The 18,582-nt window shown below is 41.0% G+C and overlaps 1 protein-coding gene across 2 annotated transcripts; it reads left to right on the forward strand.

Moving 5' to 3' along the window:
* Window positions 1-1,336: 1,336 nt before the first annotated feature.
* Window positions 1,337-8,125, forward strand: FST (follistatin). 2 transcript variants are annotated; one of them, XM_050328579.1, is made up of 6 exons: window positions 1,337-1,599; window positions 3,629-3,820; window positions 4,239-4,457; window positions 4,810-5,034; window positions 6,053-6,283; window positions 7,000-8,125. In XM_050328579.1, exons 1-6 carry the CDS (start codon window positions 1,518-1,520, stop codon window positions 7,080-7,082), a joined length of 1,032 nt encoding a protein of 343 aa, XP_050184536.1. In that variant the 5' UTR covers window positions 1,337-1,517; the 3' UTR covers window positions 7,083-8,125. The 2 variants fall into 2 exon arrangements, with proteins under 2 accessions (XP_050184536.1, XP_050184535.1); XM_050328578.1 differs by having other exon boundaries at window positions 1,446-3,820.
* The last annotated feature ends 10,457 nt before the right edge of the window (window positions 8,126-18,582 follow it).

Here is an 18,582-nt window from a genome sequence, read left to right on the forward strand (position 1 = left end):
AGGATCATAATAATAATAACAAAAAAAAAAAAATATGCAGCGAGGTCAATCATTTACCAGTCTGCTGCTTAATGCGTGTGACCGCAGGTGGTACGGAGGGACATTGTGATTCATGCCCACTTTCAAAGCGGGACCAGGGCCCGGCCTGAGGCACCCAAACAACTGTCTTCTAATATTAGCACGGCTGTATTTCTGGATCTATTATAGTCTGTCCAGACAGATCCCATTGTAATGGGATCTTTTATTAAAAGATTAGCACTATCTCCTGCAGTTGGTGGAAAAAAATCTGTTATCACTGAGTTATTTGCAGTTGTGGGGAGGGGGTGGTCGGGAGAGGGGTGGGGGGCTGGAGCGGGGAGGAGGGTTGTGGGGAGGGCCGGGCGGAGGACGCGGGCGGCGGCGGTGCACCGGCCCCTGACCCGGCACTGTCCGGGCATTCCTGTCTGCATACTTCGCAGTCTGTTGTGCTTTGGTGGCTCAGAAAAGCGAAAGAATCGAAATTTAAAAGGCAGCTTTTGAATAAACAATACCATTTTCCGTTAAGTAATCGTTTTGTATAAAAGGAAATATCGCCTACTCAGTTTCATTCAGCGGTGCCAAAAAATGTTATAAATGAGAGACCGCCAACTTTTCTAAGGAGAGAATAATGCCAGACTGTGCTTAATAAACTAGTGCCCTAGAAGTTCATTATCGATGTTGCAATCTTTTCTGATTCTGAAAGGAGACCGCCTACGTCGCCCCCGTTCCCATCTCGTCCTCCCGGGCGCTCCCAGTGCAAACCCTGTCAGTCGGGCACGGCCCTAGGTATTAAACTTTTAGTCGGTTCTGTCTTTTGCTTTTGTTGGGGGGGGAGGGGGTTGTTGTTGTTGTTTGTTTGTTTTGGGGGGGTTTGGTTTGGTGTGGGGTTTTTTCAGGTTTGGAGTTGGTCGGTCGGAGTTTAAGGTTTCTTTGGGCCGAGCGAGCTGTCCGTCCGCCAAACGCCTTCCTCCCGCCGGACGCTCAGAGAGCGGGATGGATCCTCCACGGGCACTCCGCGCCCGCGGAGCCCACTCAGGGAGGGCAGGAGCCGCTCCGCGCCCCGGTAACAGCCCCGGTCCGTCGAGGGGGAACCAGGGGCCCCCCTTGGGCGGCCGCGACCCCCCGTGTGTCTCCAGCTCCTCTCGGCGCTGGCGCTCTCCCCGCCGGCGACTCCGCGGCGCGGGGCTGCGCGGGTGCGCGCCTGTGTGTTCGTGCACCTAGAGCGGATAATTGGAGAGGGTTTCCAGAAGGTGGAAAATGTCACCTGATTCACACTGAACTTTTTAAATCTCCCCACCCCCGAGCAGACACACACACACATTAGGAGACCGCCCACCGCAGACAGCTAGGACCCCCGTATAGATTTAAAGAGAGACTGCATTCAGAGCCTGACGTTCATTCAATAGAGCGATCATAAGCAGGCTGGCTAGTGCTCGCTCCCTCTCTCTACTCCCCCTCACGCTCTCTCTGCTTCTCGCTCACTCGCTGCTATACTGAGGATGTTAAATCAGAGAATCCACTCGGGCATGCTCTTATTTCTGATGTTTCTGTGCCACTTCATGGAAGATCACACAGTGGAGGGTAAGACCAGATTGTTTATTAGCAGATACGTTTCTTTATTATTACTACTGTTTTCTCTCTTTCGGGCACGGTTTAGTTTGCTCGCGGTGTTAAACGCCTCTCTCCAAGGTCCAACAGAACAGAAGTTAACTGTGGGCATGTGATTGCTTTATACCGAGGTGCAGAGGTGTCATTTAGATCCCTTTTTGATCGGATGTTCGCATTGCTCTACACAGGCACAGAGGACAGATAGGATGTTTCTTGGTATTTATTCTTATTATACAGTATGAATGAAGAGCAGCATCGCGAGGGAACTTTTCCAGTCTCGGCTTCCGAATGACTGCTCAAAGTTTGCTGGTAATTTAGCTCAGATTTTTATCTCGTCTGACGGACTGACTGAAGGAGAGGTGGTGATGGAGAACCCCACGATTACAGCTGACGTTTTTAGAAACCAATAAGTGGTCATTTTACTGACATTCCTTTAATATTGGGATTTTCTCCTCCTCCCTACTTTGTGTGTGTGTGTGTGTGTGTGTGTGTGTGTGTGTGTCTGAATAAATATTAGCGTTGTAAATTCTCCTGCACTGAAGAGAGTGCTTTAATAAGTTGGTGGTTTGTTTTTTTCTTCACCGTGCGAACAAAACAAACCCGAAACTGATACTGACAACTCTTAAGAGCCCTCTTTCGACACAAGAGAATATCGATTTTTAGTTTTGGGGCTTTTCCACTTATCTTGACTGTTCCAGCCACAACCTGGATGTCTTGCCGTTGTTGTTTTATAGTGTTTTCCTTTTATTTTTTATCTCTCCCCCTATCGACATAGAGCATAAGTTAATCTAATGTAGGCAACTCTAAAACAATTTTTTTTTAAGGGCGTTGTTTGTTCGATGATTTTTAGCGAGGGGGAGTCCTCCCCCGCGCCCAGCGACATCTCGGCTGGTCGATCCTGACCCCTCGCTGCGGTACATTCCCATCGGAGTAAGGAGACAGGATCGAGCCCTGGCTAGATTAGCAGCAGAATCAATTGGTATTGAGTTGCTGGAGGAGTCACATTGGCTATTCACGAGAGACTCATCCCAACCAAAATGCTCCAGCTAAAAAGAGGGAGTTGCTTGGGCTAATATTCTTGGCTTGACTCCACAAATAACAGGGATACTGGGGGGGGGGGGGAGAAAAAGAAAAAAATAACCCCAACAAAACCCACTCTATCCCCTGTAAGAACAGTGTACTTTCCTCTAAAATGCTTGCAGGAGAGGTGGCACTTATAACTTTTCCAGCTTGATCGATTTTTAAAACTCTGTATGGACCTCCTACTCAGAGTGTCCTTGTATTTTATGTACTTTGCTCACTTTTTTTTTTTTTTTTTTTTTTGGAACTCTGCTGACTTATTTTAGTGAAGGAAAGACATTTGTTAATAGAAGCAGTAGAATGTGGAGATTTCGAAAGACTTCTCTAACAGCAAATGTTCCCAATTCGTGCAGATTGCAAAATGGGCTGGGACTTGAAACTGTGCGGCACTAAAACAATGCTGCCGTGCAGCCGCGGTGAGGAGGAGAGGGCAGGGGGAGGAGGAAGGAATTTGCAAGCGCGATTTTCTTTTTATTCCCTTTTAAATGCACATCCTTTTCAAGCCTCTGTCACGTGTCGACAGTGCTCCTTCTGCTCTACATATGGAATAAATACCTCGGAAAACTGTCTCGTCCTGTTTTGGTTGGGTCTTTTCTTTCTTTTAGTTTGTTTTGTTTTGCTTAGGGTTCTGGGGTGGGTTTTTTTGTGTTGGGGGTATTTTTTTGTTTATTTGCTCTTTTGTGGGTTTGGGGGATTTTTTTTGTTTGGTTGTTTGGTGGTTTTCTTGGGGAGGGAGGGATCATCTGTTTGTTTGCTTTTTAAACTGCGCTTCCAAATGGGCCGTAGTAGCTGCGGGTTATGAACCGGACAAATAAAAGGAAACAGTCTAGTAAAAGTCACGGCAAGGCGCACGTGCTGTGTCTGGGTCACTGGTGGCAGCCACTGATCCGTCTGGGTGTCCCTCCCGCCCCCCGCCCCGCAGCTGGGAACTGCTGGCTCCGGCAGGCGCGGAACGGGCGCTGCCAGGTCCTCTACAAAACCGACCTCAGCAAGGAGGAGTGCTGCAAGAGCGGCCGCCTGACCACGTCCTGGACGGCGGAGGACGTCAACGACAACACGCTTTTTAAGTGGATGATTTTTAATGGGGGAGCCCCAAACTGCATCCCGTGCAAAGGTGAGGGGGTGCTGGCGAGCTGCTCCGAGCTGAGGAGTGGCTCAGGCAGGGGCTGAGCTGTGGGGAGGAGGAGCGGGGAGAGAACTGCTCCGGAGGGGAGGGGTGCACTGCGGTCCTCTCGCTTCCTTCCTCCGTGGGGCTTTAAGGTCCGTCTCGTACCAGACTCGGGATCGGGGAGGGGATTCCCATTTCTGCCCGTCGGCCCTGCATATCGAGAGGAGCAGAGGAGTGACTTCTTCCCCATGCCCTCACTGGAGGGGGGGATTTAGCTCGAGTGGTGTTTTCTGGATGGGGGTGGGGAAAGGTGTTCTCTCTCTGTCCTCTGGGTTCACGGTGTCTTTTTTTCCTTTAAGCAGTTTTGACACCAGGTCTGTTCTGCATGCTAGGTACTAAAGTGGTGCCTCTTTCCTTCCATCAGAAACATGCGAGAATGTGGACTGCGGACCCGGGAAGAAATGTAAAATGAATAAGAAGAACAAACCTCGGTGTGTTTGTGCTCCGGATTGCTCTAATATCACTTGGAAGGGCCCCGTGTGTGGCTTAGATGGGAAAACCTACAGGAACGAGTGTGCCCTTCTCAAAGCCAGATGTAAAGAACAGCCCGAACTTGAAGTCCAGTATCAGGGCAAATGCAAAAGTAGGTTTGCATATCTAATCCAATCTCCCTCAAGTGCCAAAGGGTGTGTGTCTGAGTGTAGGGAGGAAGAGATGTTGCATGTACCTCCTCACAGGAACCAGAGTGATGTTCCAAAGGTTAGGAGATAGTAATTAGACCACACAAGGATGTAATGAATTGAGAGTTCCCATAGTCTATCAGCATTTGTGTCCCGCCAGCTACCCTGAGATGGGAAGGCTTCCTCCAGTGGTCCTTAAATGAGAGCTGCTAAAGACTTTCATGTGATCATGTGTTTCATTGTGTCACCTATTTACTCCTCATTGGGAGTATGGTATCTTTTACTAATCATTGTGTGTTTCTGACTGTATTTCAGAGACCTGCAGGGATGTTTTGTGCCCAGGCAGCTCCACGTGTGTGGTTGACCAAACCAACAATGCCTACTGCGTTACATGTAATCGAATTTGTCCAGAGCCTACCTCCCCTGAACAGTATCTCTGTGGGAATGACGGCATAACTTACGCCAGTGCCTGCCACCTGAGGAAAGCCACCTGCTTGCTGGGTAGATCCATTGGATTAGCCTACGAAGGAAAATGCATCAGTACGTATTTTGGTAGGAGGGTAAGGATGGGGGGAACTTCCTCAACTACCTTTTTCAGAGTATTCAGTGTGCACAATTGGATGATTGTAGTTAGTGCTGGTGAGGAAGAAAGACTTCCAGCAATCTGGGTTAGTACTACCCTCTAGGAAGAGGAGAGACAGGGTTGAATTTTGTCCTGGAAAAGATGGCAATGTCCTGCTATGTTATGGGTGCTGACATTAGTATCCAAGTGAGAAGCAGCTGCTGTGAAATAGATAACATGGTTACAGTATAACAAGGTCTCAATATCCAGTGGGTCTGAATTCCTGGAAACAATTGTCTTGAAGTGGTCTTGGCAAAGATTATGTTAACTTAATTGGAAACATCTGATCACTTTTTCCTCTTTAGAAATAATTATGGTGTATAGAGACAGTTGGTGGGTGAAGATAGGAAAATAATCTCTGCACACCCTGACATTCTGTGTTGTGATTTCCAGAAATGGCTGAGAGTGCAGTGTGTTACAATGAAGCACCTGCAGGGCAGCCTCTACTCCCCAAAACTGCTGGGGTAATTCGGAGAAGTCTCAGGTTGCTTTTAATTGGCATAGGTTGAGGTGAATTCCCTTTCAAATCCTGTAGACAACTATTCTCTGCGGGTTAGTTAAAAAATAGTAGATTTAGAAATGCTGGACCCGTTGACAAATCCTAAATTTACCTCTAATTTGGGGAGCTGAATATCCACTGACATCAAATGGAGGAGGAAAGTCATGTACGATAGGCAAATGTAATTCTGTATTCCCAGGGCCAAACTTTGCTGGCACAGCTGTCTTTCCTCCCCCACATATAGACAGGTAATGTTGTCCAAGGGAATACTTGCTTGAGCAAAATCAGCAAGTATCATCACATGTACTACATCTGAGCTTTGTTTCTTCACAGTTCACAGGGAAAAGGAGGTTTCTGGGGTTGCTTGTCATTGCTTTTTTTTTTTTTTTTTTGCTTTGTCTTTTCACTTACCCCTAGTATCCTGTGTGTATTTTTAGAAGCAAAATCCTGTGAAGACATTCAGTGCACTGCTGGGAAGAAATGCCTGTGGGATTTTAAGGTTGGTAGAGGTCGGTGTGCTCTCTGCGATGAGCTCTGCCCCGAAAGCAAGTCAGAAGAGGCAGTCTGTGCCAGTGATAACACAACTTACCCAAGCGAGTGTGCCATGAAAGAGGCAGCCTGCTCAATGGGTGTGCTTCTAGAAGTAAAGCACTCTGGATCTTGCAACTGTAAGTGAGATTTTTAACTACGCAGACACTTAAAGCTTCTGAAGGCGATACCTAGGTAATGAAGACTTACACCTTTAAACATAAGAAAGCTTGATTTATTGATTCAAGGTACAGTAGAGTATAAGTATCTATCTATCACGCACACACTTGTTGCTGATAAAATGCAATAGATCTCCAACAACGAGCTGGCCTTCAAGTTGGAGTTTTGGGGATGTTCCAAGGACAAGCCATTCTATCAGAAAGGTGTTGCCCGAGGATTGTAATTCTAGTGACTTTTTCATACTTTGTCTGCTCTCGTGTGCTTTGCTGATTGCTTTATTAACATCCGGATAAACTCTTAACTCGGTCCAAAAGAACAAGCTTAAAGGTAGCGCAGGGGCATCTGGTTTAGCACAGTTGCCTCTTCTAACTCTGAATGAAGGACACAAAGCAATTAAACCTAGAACACCTGAGCGCTCTGTATTTGTTTTCAGGAATCTGCCAATAAAACCTGAGCCATTGATTCTTCAGAACTTTCTGCAGTTATGACTTCATAGATTACGTATAAAAACCCTTATTTCATAACAGCAGATGCCAAAGAGCATCTCACTACAAGTCGCATAAAATGCAACGCTGTATTATGGCTGTTCAGAGGGCTTTGAAAACATGCACTGAGCTGCTTCTGCGCTGTTGTTGTCCTTATTTAAACAACAGCTCCCCTGTATTCCCCCATCTAGCCATTAATGAAGACCCAGAAGATGAAGAGGAAGATGAAGACCAGGACTACAGCTTTCCTATATCTTCCATTCTAGAGTGGTAAAACCTCCATCACTATTGAAACAGCCATTGGGCACAAAATCAATGTCCATACTGTAAATAAGTGTATGCTTATTTATTTTGGGGAGAAAAAAAAAAAAGTATACATATAGTTGAGTCTCGTAGACATTTATTTATACTGTGTCATGTTTTATAATTTATACATAAAATGTCTGGTTGACTGTACACCTTGTTTTTTGAAGAAATTTATTCGTTACGGGAAGAGCAGTGTTATTTATTGTGAGGTCTCCTGCTTGTAAAGTAAAGCTTTTCTTTTTCTTGTAAACTATAACTATTCCTTAGAGCCTACCCATGTGATCTCATCTCTTTGTTTTACTGATGTTAAATTCCACTTTAACAAACTTGCATGTCAGTTTCTGTTATGTTTATTTATTGGATTTTCTTCTTGCCGGTTCTGTACATTAAAGATCCCTGTGTTTTTGTTTACAAGGAATCTTGACTGACCAAAAGGCATTGTAACTGACTTAAGTATACTTTCAGGGTGCAGTGGGGCGAATTTTAAGGAAACTTCTTCCCCTTAATTTTTCTCTGCTTCTGATCACATGTGCTGAAGTGATCTCAATGTATTGAGAGTTTATACAAATTCCATATCCGAAGATCTTGGATTATGAAAGTTGATAACAGCTATGGGGATAACTGTAATAAGGGTTTTATTTTATTTTTATTGGTGGTTTTGTTTGTTTGTTTTTTGTTTTGGGTGTTTTTTTTTGTAACACGCATAAGTGTTTTATCAGGTGTTTCCTTTAATATGGTCTTGCATTACCACTTTCAAAGTTTTCTTTTCCCAACCGGTGTGTTGCTAAAAGTTATATCAAAGCTTTATCAGTTCAAGTTTCTTGCTTTTCATAATACTTTTTTTCTGATGCAATTTTATATTTTCAAACATGGCGAGTTAAATATAAATTCATTTAAATATATAGTTTTGTACTTTTCTACCATGTAAATGTGCAATGTATATAAAAGTTATAATGTGTATTTGTAAATAAATGATGAGTGAAAAAAATAAAAAGTGGAATTTTCCCTACATGCAGTCCTCAGTCTTTCATTCCAAAGGGTTCTGTCCTCCAGAGTCTTGTGCACCATGCAATGAGAGTTAAGGTAAAAGCCCTTGGCTCACACTGATATAAGAAACCCTTTTTTCAGATAGAAGCAATGTCTCCAGTTCACTACTATTTAAGTCTAAGAACAATGAAAGAGTAGAAGAGATTTGCCATTTTTGTTCTCTCAATCCTCCACATAAAAAGTCTATCATTTCATAGAATCATAGAATGAGTTGATTTGGAAGGAACCATAAAGATTATCTTGTTCCAATCCCCCTGCCATGGGGAGGAGCATGTTTCATTCGACCAGGTTGCTCAGAGCCTTATCCAGCTTGGTCTTGAACAGTTCCAGAGGTAGGGTATGCACAGCTTGTTCGGGGCAACACCTTCTCATGCCTCACCACCCTTACAGTAAAGAGTTTCTTCCATATATTTAACATAAATTTCCCCTATTTCAGTTCGTACCCATTACTCCTTATCCTATCACTATAGTTCCTCATTTTGAGTCCCTCTTTGGCTTTCCGGTAGGCCCCCTTCAGATACTAGAAGGTGCAATGAGGTCTCCACACAACCTTCCCTTCTCCAAGATTAACAGCCTCAACTTTCTCAGCCTGTCTTAGTAGGGGAGTGCTCCAGTCCACTTACATTGGCCCTCTTCCGGCTTTGCTCCAACAGTTCCATGTCCTTCTCATCTTGGAGTCACCAGAGCTGGATGCAGCACTCCAGGTGGGGTCTCAGAAGAGCAGAACAGAGGGGTAAAATTACCTACCATGCTGCTTTTGATGCAGCCCAGGATTTCACTGGGTTTCTGGGCTGTGAGCACATATTGCCAGCTCGTTAAATTTTCATCAACCATCACCTCCAAGTCCTTCTCCACAGGGCCGCTCTCAATCACTTCTCCCCCCAGCCTGTAGGAGTGCCCAGGATTGCCCTGACCCAGGTGTAGGACCCCACACTTTGCTTTGTAGAACCTCATGAGGTTTGCATTGGCCCATCTCTCCAGCCTGTCAAGGTCCCTCTGGATGGCATCCTCTCCTTCCAGTGCGTTGACCACACACACATTTCTTGGTCCTTTTTTACTTTCATATGTCTAGGAGGTTTTGAATATGCATTTGAATTTTTGCTATACTTTAGGTCCATTTAGATGACCAATAGAAAAAGCAAAACAGTGTCTACTTGCCCAAATTCAAGATGCAGAAAAGACAAACCAACCAACCAACCAAAAAAACCCCAAAAACCCCCAAAAAACCCGCAAACCAAAAAACAAATCAACAAGCCATCTAAGAGCACACTATCACTTAGAAATTATTTTGCTCCCAAAAGGAAGTTTAATTCAGACATTCTTCTTTTTGGTCAACCTATATTTAGGTATATTTAAGACTGCCTACTAATACAGTGAACTGAGGAGAGGTAACCAACATAAGTATAGCAGGGATCAAAATCCTGTTTTATGCTACCTGGATCATGCTGTTCTCACAAATAAGGCCCCACTTAAAAAAAATTCTCTATCATATTACATAAAACTTAAAAAAATACTTAAGCACTTTATTCAATATTTTAAGTCCTTTATTGAGTTGAGCTCTGAGAATAGCTGATTTACCCTTTTAGTTTAAATAAAAAATCATATTTAAAGGATCCTCCTGCTATAGTCTTCTGCATATTTCCCACTATATAGGAAACTCTAACTTGTTATAGGTTGTTAAGATTATCCAAAGTAAGCATAATTTATTTATCTCTGAATATATAAAAAATACAAGGATGCATTTATAATATTGTATTCAAAATAATAGCAAAATATTTTGCCCTTCATCCTCTTGTTCTGTCATTTAGACAAGTAGTCTCTTTGGAAGAAAGACCATGATGAGAGGAGCAAAGGAGCAGGACTTTGGTCTGAGGGAACAGAACCCAGAATAAAAGAGAATGGGGGCCAGGAGAACAAAGGTATGAAAAAAAGAATCTATTGGAAAGTCTCTCAAGGAACTAATACATGACAATGACATAGAAACAACATGTTTCATAGATATGGCGACTATCAGAGAAGATTTTTCTTAAGTTCAGTTAGGTGCCAGCTACTTAATTTTCAACAAAACAAAAACATTAAAATACTGGGTTTAATTGTAAATATATTTACATGTTTTACAGAGAGACTGTAGCATAGCAGGATTTCTGGGTTCTAATTTGCTAATTTCCAGTCTTGCTGCTGGTTGACAAAATAACTTGGGGAAATAAATTCAAAAAAGGAACAAATAGTCCAGGAAGGTATATTTACACCAGTACATACATGTACTCTAAATGGTCACAAAAATCTACACCATGTTTTTGCTGATAAAATTTTCTAAGTTCTGATACTGCATCTCTCATTACCATTGCTATTTCTATACAGCTGAAAATCTTGAAACCTATCTTGCACCAAAGACTGCTTGTGATGTGCAGGTGTGGCATCTCCTGAGAGGCTTCATGAAGTATCTTCTGAGGATGCCTAACATACATCATGAAGCCTCATCATGAAGAACAGCCCGAGAGACTTTCTCCCAGAAACATGTCCAGAGGTTGTAGATGCACAACTGCCAACATTTTACATAGCATCATACTTGTAGATAAGGCACTTGCCCTTGAAGTGGGAGATACAGGTTCACTGCCAGTCTCTTTCTGAGGAGATCTTTCCCACATCTCCCAAGAGTGCATCCAGCACCAACTCAAGGTGAATCTCAGGCTGGAGAAATGTCTGTCATGCCTGCTGAAACCATACTTCTGTATTGGACAGGAAGCAAGATTCATTGAGAGAGGATAATTTGCAACCCTAATAGGTGCTCCTTTTGAAGAGGAAGTCCTGGGTTATTGCCCCAGGGGCTGCCTACACATTTTGCATTTGTAATTGAGTAACATACATAAATAGTGCTTGAAGCAGGGGCCAGAATCCAGGTTGCTTCCCCTCCTCCTTCCCTCAGTAGGTAAGTGCCTCCATCCTTGAGCTATGAAATCATGTTTAACACTCTGCTTAAATCAAGATTACAAATCACACATATTTTTCTACATTGAGTCATAGTTATAGCAAGAGTGAGAACCTTTACTTTTTTCATCCTCTCTTCTAGTCTTGTACATGGGGAACTTCCTGGGAAGTGGAAATATGAATTTAATTCCCTCAGTCTAAAAAATGTGCTGAATTAATTTTTTCTACCTCTTGGTTTTTATTTTGTTTTATTTTGTTTTGTTTTGGGTTTTGGGTTTGTGTGTGTGTGTGTGTGTTTTGTTATCTTTTGTTCTGTTTCCTCTCTTAACGCAGAGGCTGCCCTCGATGCTGTTTAAATGAAGAAACAAAGACGTCTGGATGTCTAAGTACAAGAAGGTATAAGAAGCTCTGAAACCTTGTGCCCAAGTTCCTAAAAGCAGAAAAGAAATACATTTTCGGAAACACCTTTATCTTCAGTATTTTCTAATGTCTGGTATATCTATTCCCCTTGCTGGAAATCACATTTCTGAAACTCCTGACTCACCATGGAGCAGACTGTGGTACTGAATCCCAGGTCTGTGAACTCCATTCAAAATGCAGGCCAAGTAACATGGAGTGGAGTGTGTATGTTTGAAAACAGAAGCCCATATTCTGGCACTAAAGTAAAATCAGCATAATTCTAAGACACTCAGCTTGAGGCATCTGAACAATAAGAGTATTGCCTCTAAAACCCTGGTTCCCAAATGTATTTGTCTGCTCAACACAAGCAAACGAGTATACACAATTCTGATCACACTCAAAGGCATTCCTTAGAGCTGTTTTCTTATGACAGACTTAAATACAGTATCATGGACCTCTTTTATAAGTTTTACCTCTTTGCTTGCCCCTTCTGCCTGCTAACACACCTCAACTAAAGCTACATTCTGAGCCTCTCAGCGAATTTCAAACAGCTGTAATTTCTTTCTTTTTCGCTCTCTTTTTTTTTTTTTACGTTAAAATATTTCTTTCTTTCTTTCCCTCCAAATGGGAATCAGGTGAAATTAAATTCCAGTATGTGGTGTTGTTCTCTGGGCAGTGACATTTTACTATACAATGAATCACCAGCACAGAAACATCTGTATCTTATCCCTTTGAAGAGCTAGGATTCCATGCTTTCTGGTGAAGCACAGCTTTTGTACATAAACCAAGGCATTCACAAGGTATCAGATTTTAAATTATGAAGCATTTAAATTAACTCTCTGAAGATAAGGCAATTACATTTTTTGTTTGATATTCCTGTAATTCCAAAGCCTGCCTGATCCATTATGGCAGCATGAATTTGGCAGGTAGTATATGAAAAATAGTTTGCACAAGTTAACTATTTAATTTTTTTTTTTCCTGATAGACATAAATATGTAATAGATCCTAGTTGCTGTTTTTTGCTTACAGTCATTTGGGATCATCTGTATGATTCACATTCTTTCATAACTTAACAGTGTGGCCAATGAAATTATCACACAGTGGAGAAATATAACATGAAAAAAGGTGCAAGCCATAACATTTAGCACAGAAGAGTGCTCAGGCTCGTTTGCCTGTAATTTATAGGCACATTCTTTTGATCTCTTAATCTTTGAATGGATTTGTTCAACTTCACAATGGGATTGAAAAATACTAATGTGTCAGAAAAGTGAGAAGGAACTATGAACTTTGATAACAGATGGTCAGGTGTCCCAGATGCTACAGGATAATGAGTTTACCAAGGTGCTGAAGTGTAGATTTGAATGTGTAAAGGTCCCATAATTTCCACCACTGCCACTCAGTAACAGTATCTGAAACTGCCAGTACTTCAGTGAGGTCATCAGATACCCAGAACTTCTCAAAATGAAACCACAGCATTCACATTCAAGAACTAAATTTTAGTCACCTGTTTAAAAATATTTTTGAAATATTAAAAAATCAAAAATTAAATATTTCAAAATTTCAAAATATTAAAAAATTAATTAGCAATAATTGCTAATTTTCATAGCATGTTATAGGTCTACAGCAAAGGCAGTATTTTTTTAAAAAATCATTCTTACCCAGTATAGCATGGTTATATGCAAAATCAGTTTTACACAAGAAGAACAGTTTTAATAAATTTTCCAAGATTCTTTAACAATTTGAAATGCTCTTACTCAGATAATAATGTTCCTGGCATTGTCTGCTGAGCTTCATGTAATGTATCTGTCATTTTAATTTTCAATGATGTTCATATTGTAGAACTATTTTGAGGAACTACACGGATGATGTTGGTGAATGGCCATACTAAAATGTGCTTTGGTTTGATTTCTGGATTAGAAGTATTGCTAAAAGAGGTCATAGGGCAAAATACATAGATAAACCAGATAGGAAGTTATGCAAATCATTGGTCAATGGAGACAAAGGTGGCACTGACAAGTGAGCCCAGCAGAATCTCAGGGACTGCAAGAGGCAATTGAGGGATGGAGTTGCTACTGCCTGAAGAAGAGGCAGCTTTGGAAACACCTCAGATCAGCTGTTCTTTGTGTAAACAGAGCCAGGCTCTCCATAGCAGCACTTGGTAGCTGGACAAGGGACTACCTGCACAAGCTCAAACAAGAGAAGTTCACACTGGGTTTAAGGGAAACCTTTTTTTCCACATGAGCACAATCCAACAGGTGATGTCCCGACAACCCTTAGAAGCTGAATTATCCTATGATACTATCAAAAGGTATGCCCAACTACCTTTAAGTCTTACAGACTCCAAAATCAGAAATTAATGTCCAGTTAAAAAGAAACAATTCCCTCAAGAAATATTGAAGGAACAACTGTATCACCACAGCTGTTGGATGTAATTGTCAATAGGAATACAGAATGTTCCTTCTTTAATATGTCTTTCCTTTATATGATCCTTCTGTGATCCTAAAATTTACCATAAATGCTATTTTCCCATTGAGTTTAGTGAAACCTTTTGCTATTCAAGCAGTGCAGCACCTATTCACTAGAATATTCATTCTGTGCCAAGCAGAATGTATTGTAGATAAAATGCAAGAAAATGAGCAGCAGTTTCTGTCTCTATTTTTAAGTGAGAACAAGTAAATAAAATGAAAGAATGAAGCAGTTAAAATTCAGTTTAAAACAATCGTATTGTTCAGACTTGAATTTTTTTTTTTTTTTTTAAGGACTGACAATGATTTTCAAATAGACAATAACTAGTACCAGCTAGATTGGTCAAGACAGCAAGGAAAGAAAAAAAAAAAAAGCAAGACAAGCCACTTGGAAAAATAAAAGCCCTTCAGGGATGTTTCCCATAATCTTTTCCCACATACAGATGGTTTACTCAGAGCAATTCAAATCCTTGTTTCAAATGGTGACTCCACCAAAACTGCAAAAAGCCTAAAATGCTTGATGTTAAAGATATGCAAATGTTAGTATTTCCACATTTGGACTTCAATTTTAAAGTAATTCATTTTCATTCATTTTATGAGAAACCAAAAAGACACTGAGTCTATCTCTACAAAGTTACAGACCTGGAGCTCCAAATTTACACAGCCTGCAAAGCCGAGGGTTGCACTTCTCAACCCAGCATGCCTGGAAGCTGTGACAATTCATTTATTAATCTCCCTAGCATTCTCCACTTACAGGCTCTGGTGGAACCTCAGCCTTAACTGAAAGGCACTTGCCATTGTCAGCAATGTAGTAAGAAGAACCACATGAGCTGACAGGGCGAAATCCAGCCAGGGCACACAGTAGAAACCCAAACGAAACCCTCACTTCCTATCAGGAAGAAAGGCCAGAAGCTGAATTGTTTAGCGTCAGCCTGTGTACAGCAAAGGTGTACAGAGCTAAGGGCATAGGACATACAGTTTCATAGATACACTGCAAGTTGGTAAACAGCTATTAACCTCACACTGAAAAAAAGTACATGGTGGGGCTTTAGAACATTTGGGAGTAAATTTTACTGCTCTCGCTCAACAACACCCCAGTTCTCCAGAGTAATGAACTAGTCAGGATGTAAATAAGTCCTTTCCAAAAAAAAAAAAAAAGAATAGTGAGGGATTTTCCCTTTATTAGTTTTATTTTTATTCTCTTTTTTCCTTTCTTTTCCAAATGAGACATAACAAATGAAAGTTTGACAGAAATGAAGAAACAACAGAAAAGTGCCACAACAAGGTAAACGAAAAAAGAGGAGGGTAAAGTAAATCCACCAGGAAAAAGAGCAGCAGATCAAAAAGAAACAAAATTATGCTAAAAGTCATATGTGAAGAGCTACACACAAGAAGACCACTTGTATCACATCCTCAGGTGTATAAGCAATGCTATGAACGCTGAAGTGCCATCTACTGGTATATTTTGTGCTAACCCTGTTGCTTGGAGTCCACCATAGGACACATGAAATGGGAGATTCATGTTTTTCTCTGCCACTGACTTTTTGGTGACTGTGAGTAAGAGAAATTGTGTTATAATCTCTCCACTGTAAAATGCAGATATTAAGATTTCATAACCTGTGTGCTTTCACAGCCTTTGCAAAACTCTTTGAAATCTAGTGGTAGAACGTTCTGCAAGAGAAGTAGATACTTTTGTGGCAGCATCTCCACATCCAAACTCAACATTTCCAGAGAAGATGTTAAAAAATGAAGTGGGAGACTCATAAGAAAAGGAGAACAGAAGACAGAAGAAGAAGAAGAAAAGAGAAGAAGGTAAAGACCAGTAGGAGTTAAGGAGGGGGAGAATCAATAGAATACAGTGCAAGTGATTAATTGCTAAGGACAATACAATTTACACTGCAGTTTTAGCAGATGTGTATGTGTTGCTCCAGCTGTGGGAACAGTAGGCTCTCCAGATCTTGTTTCTGACACACAATAACTGTGAACTCTATTATGTGCAAATAATAAATCTAAGCAGCACCTTCAACATATGAATGACCAAGAAGAAGAGGGCCATATTTTCAGAAGTGTTAGCACATATTTGTCAACACCAAACTTAGCTAAATAGTACAAAAGAAGACTACAAGACAATGGTAACAAATACACAAAGCACTACATGAACTTGCAAGTAGATACGTGGTATCTACTTTTTTAACTCATGTTTAATACGCAAGGCCCCTAGGGATGGCAGACAGCACAGGGTCTTGTGCAGACTGGATGTGCTTGTTTTGCTGATGTATTTACTGGCTGGTATGTTAATTTTTTCAATGTGTTATAGAGCAGTTCCCAAGTTAGGGTCATGACCCCACTTGGGGCCCAAAAGCCTGGAAGTGAAAATGAAAGTGGGGTTGTGACCCTGGAAGTAGGATTGCTAAGGGAAAACTTTGGGAAGCACTGATGTTGTGCTACTAGGTGAGACCCCTACATGGATGGTATGTTTAATCACTGCTGAGGGAAAAAGTTTTTAACAGTGCCTATATTTCTCAGAGACTTAAGTCTCATTTCTGACTGATTTATTGCCAGATTCAAGTAAAGGTCTCAGGTACTTTAGAGAATTAAGTTCAGAATTTTGAGTGCTACATCTTGAAAAGATCAGGTCCTTAAGGGCCATACCCACCATTTTCTTTAAAATACCCATTGATAGCTACAGTCCACAGATTAGAGTACTTCCCTCACAATCCTTGCCCAGAAGAAATCACACACTTCTGCCATTTTTCAGGAGTGTGATTACACTGCTAGGTCATCATTGTGAGATGGAGCCAGGTTTTTGGGTTTTGTCAAATTCTGCAGTGTTACCAGGGCAGTTGTGGGTTGTCCCTCACACCTGCATGATCTCTGGTCAAGGAAAAAGTATGTTTGGCTAAGAAAGAGTTGCTATGTTGAGAAAGCATACTGAATAGAAAGCAAGAGCTACTCTGAAGTCTGACACCATTCTTTAGAAGAAGTGGGATAGATACCTTCTTCAAGAACAGATCCAAGCTTGAATTCAGCCTGTACTGTGAGGGTTGAAGGTTTAGTTACTAGCAGACATTCATTGAGTGCCATTTCAGGCACCATAGTTGATCTCCAGCTGCTGTAACCAAATAAGACAGTATTTCCACAGCTCCAGTGTAATTTCTTACACCCTAGAAGGAAGTTTGTGATACATTAATAAGTTTTAAATAGAACAAGATCCCAATGTGTAGACAAGTGAATTGAGCCCTTAGGCTCCTAGGTCATGTAAGTATTTCCGAAAAATCATTAAATGTAAACTTAAAGAGTTGCATCTCCTTATTTCTCATGCTCTATGAACATTTATTCCAATCTAAAATTATTCTGTGCTATAACTGCAGCTTTCACAGTAGAGCTGGAGAATATTCCTGATGTTCACCTAGAGGAATATTTTGTAGTTAGTAATAGAACATTTGTGATATGCAGCATGCTATTTCAGTAAGTGAAGAGGCATTAACAACTGATTTTGGCAGCAACATGTCTCTGTTTCTCATTTATTAGTAATTTGTATTGATTTATACGAGGATTATTATTGATACAAATATTTCATACATATTTTTTATGTCACAACCAGGCAAAAATGCATGGCTGTGAATAATCCACAGAATAGTTTATGAAGCCCCGATTCCTCAGAGAGTATCAGATATCCACCTGGTGTCCCTGAGTGCTGGATTTCACATTTGGATCTCTGAATTAACAGACGTGTACAGTCACAAACAGGCAGAAAGCCCCTTCTTGATACTACATCTGAGGAGGCTCATGGACACTGTTTATTTTAACAAAATTGTGGGGTATCTTGTGGGGTATCATGAAATTTGTTCCAAATGTACTTGTCTTGGAATGTTAATAACCAGTACCCTGCACAGAGTTCAACTTCCAAGTTTTAATTCACAAAACATATCTGAAAGAGACAAGTGTACCTACTGTAATCAGTTTCCAAAGAGAAAACAACTACAGTTTTGAGTAGAAGTCCTTGAATCTGAAAAACATGTTCTTCTAATGTACGCAACCCTATTAAAACCACATTTTTAAAATTTTTGCCTGAACATTTTGGTACATGAGATACAAACATTTCAAATCAACTGAGGCAAATAAAATTTATAGAAGCCATTATTATAAAAAATTAAAATTAAAATATAAAGCTTACCATATTTTAAAATACTACACATTTCAAATCCTTCCATTTGCTGTATTAGAAGTGGGGATTGTGAAACCACTTGCAAGCCTTTCTCCACAAGTATGAATACTAGAAATATAGGCTACTATGGAGCACAAATTTCCAAGCAATAATGTTATACAAAAACCTGAGGATTGTAACAAACAAAACAAAAATTACTACTGAAAAACATGATAAAATCATAAGGGTCAGCAAGGCTGCTGCCAAGCAGAGAGGACTTTATTTATTCATAACCATTCTGTGTCTATGAAACTTGAGTCTTATCCGCATTTAAGAACATCTCTTTTTACTAGTCCCACACAGGGCAATCACTCCCCTCATTTAGAAATGGTAATTCTAGCTTAAACTTGTTTTAAAGGTATATCTTCCTCCTGGCAGTGATCAAAGAGTCACACGTTCAGCAAGAATGTCACCATACCTAC

Source organism: Myiozetetes cayanensis, unplaced genomic scaffold (genome assembly GCF_022539395.1).
Source record: "Myiozetetes cayanensis isolate MyiCay16 unplaced genomic scaffold, myiCay2020 scf4, whole genome shotgun sequence".
Classification (NCBI taxonomy): Eukaryota; Metazoa; Chordata; class Aves; order Passeriformes; family Tyrannidae; genus Myiozetetes; species Myiozetetes cayanensis.

Coding starts and splice junctions, on each gene's coding strand:
- FST (XM_050328578.1), top strand. CDS start 3,505: ATGAACCGGACAAATAAAAGGAAACAGTCTAGTAAAAGTCACGGCAAG. Junction 4,458..4,809: donor GTATCAGGGCAAATGCAAAA/GTAGGTTTGCAT, acceptor ACTGTATTTCAG/AGACCTGCAGGGATGTTTTG. Junction 5,035..6,052: donor CTACGAAGGAAAATGCATCA/GTACGTATTTTG, acceptor GTGTATTTTTAG/AAGCAAAATCCTGTGAAGAC.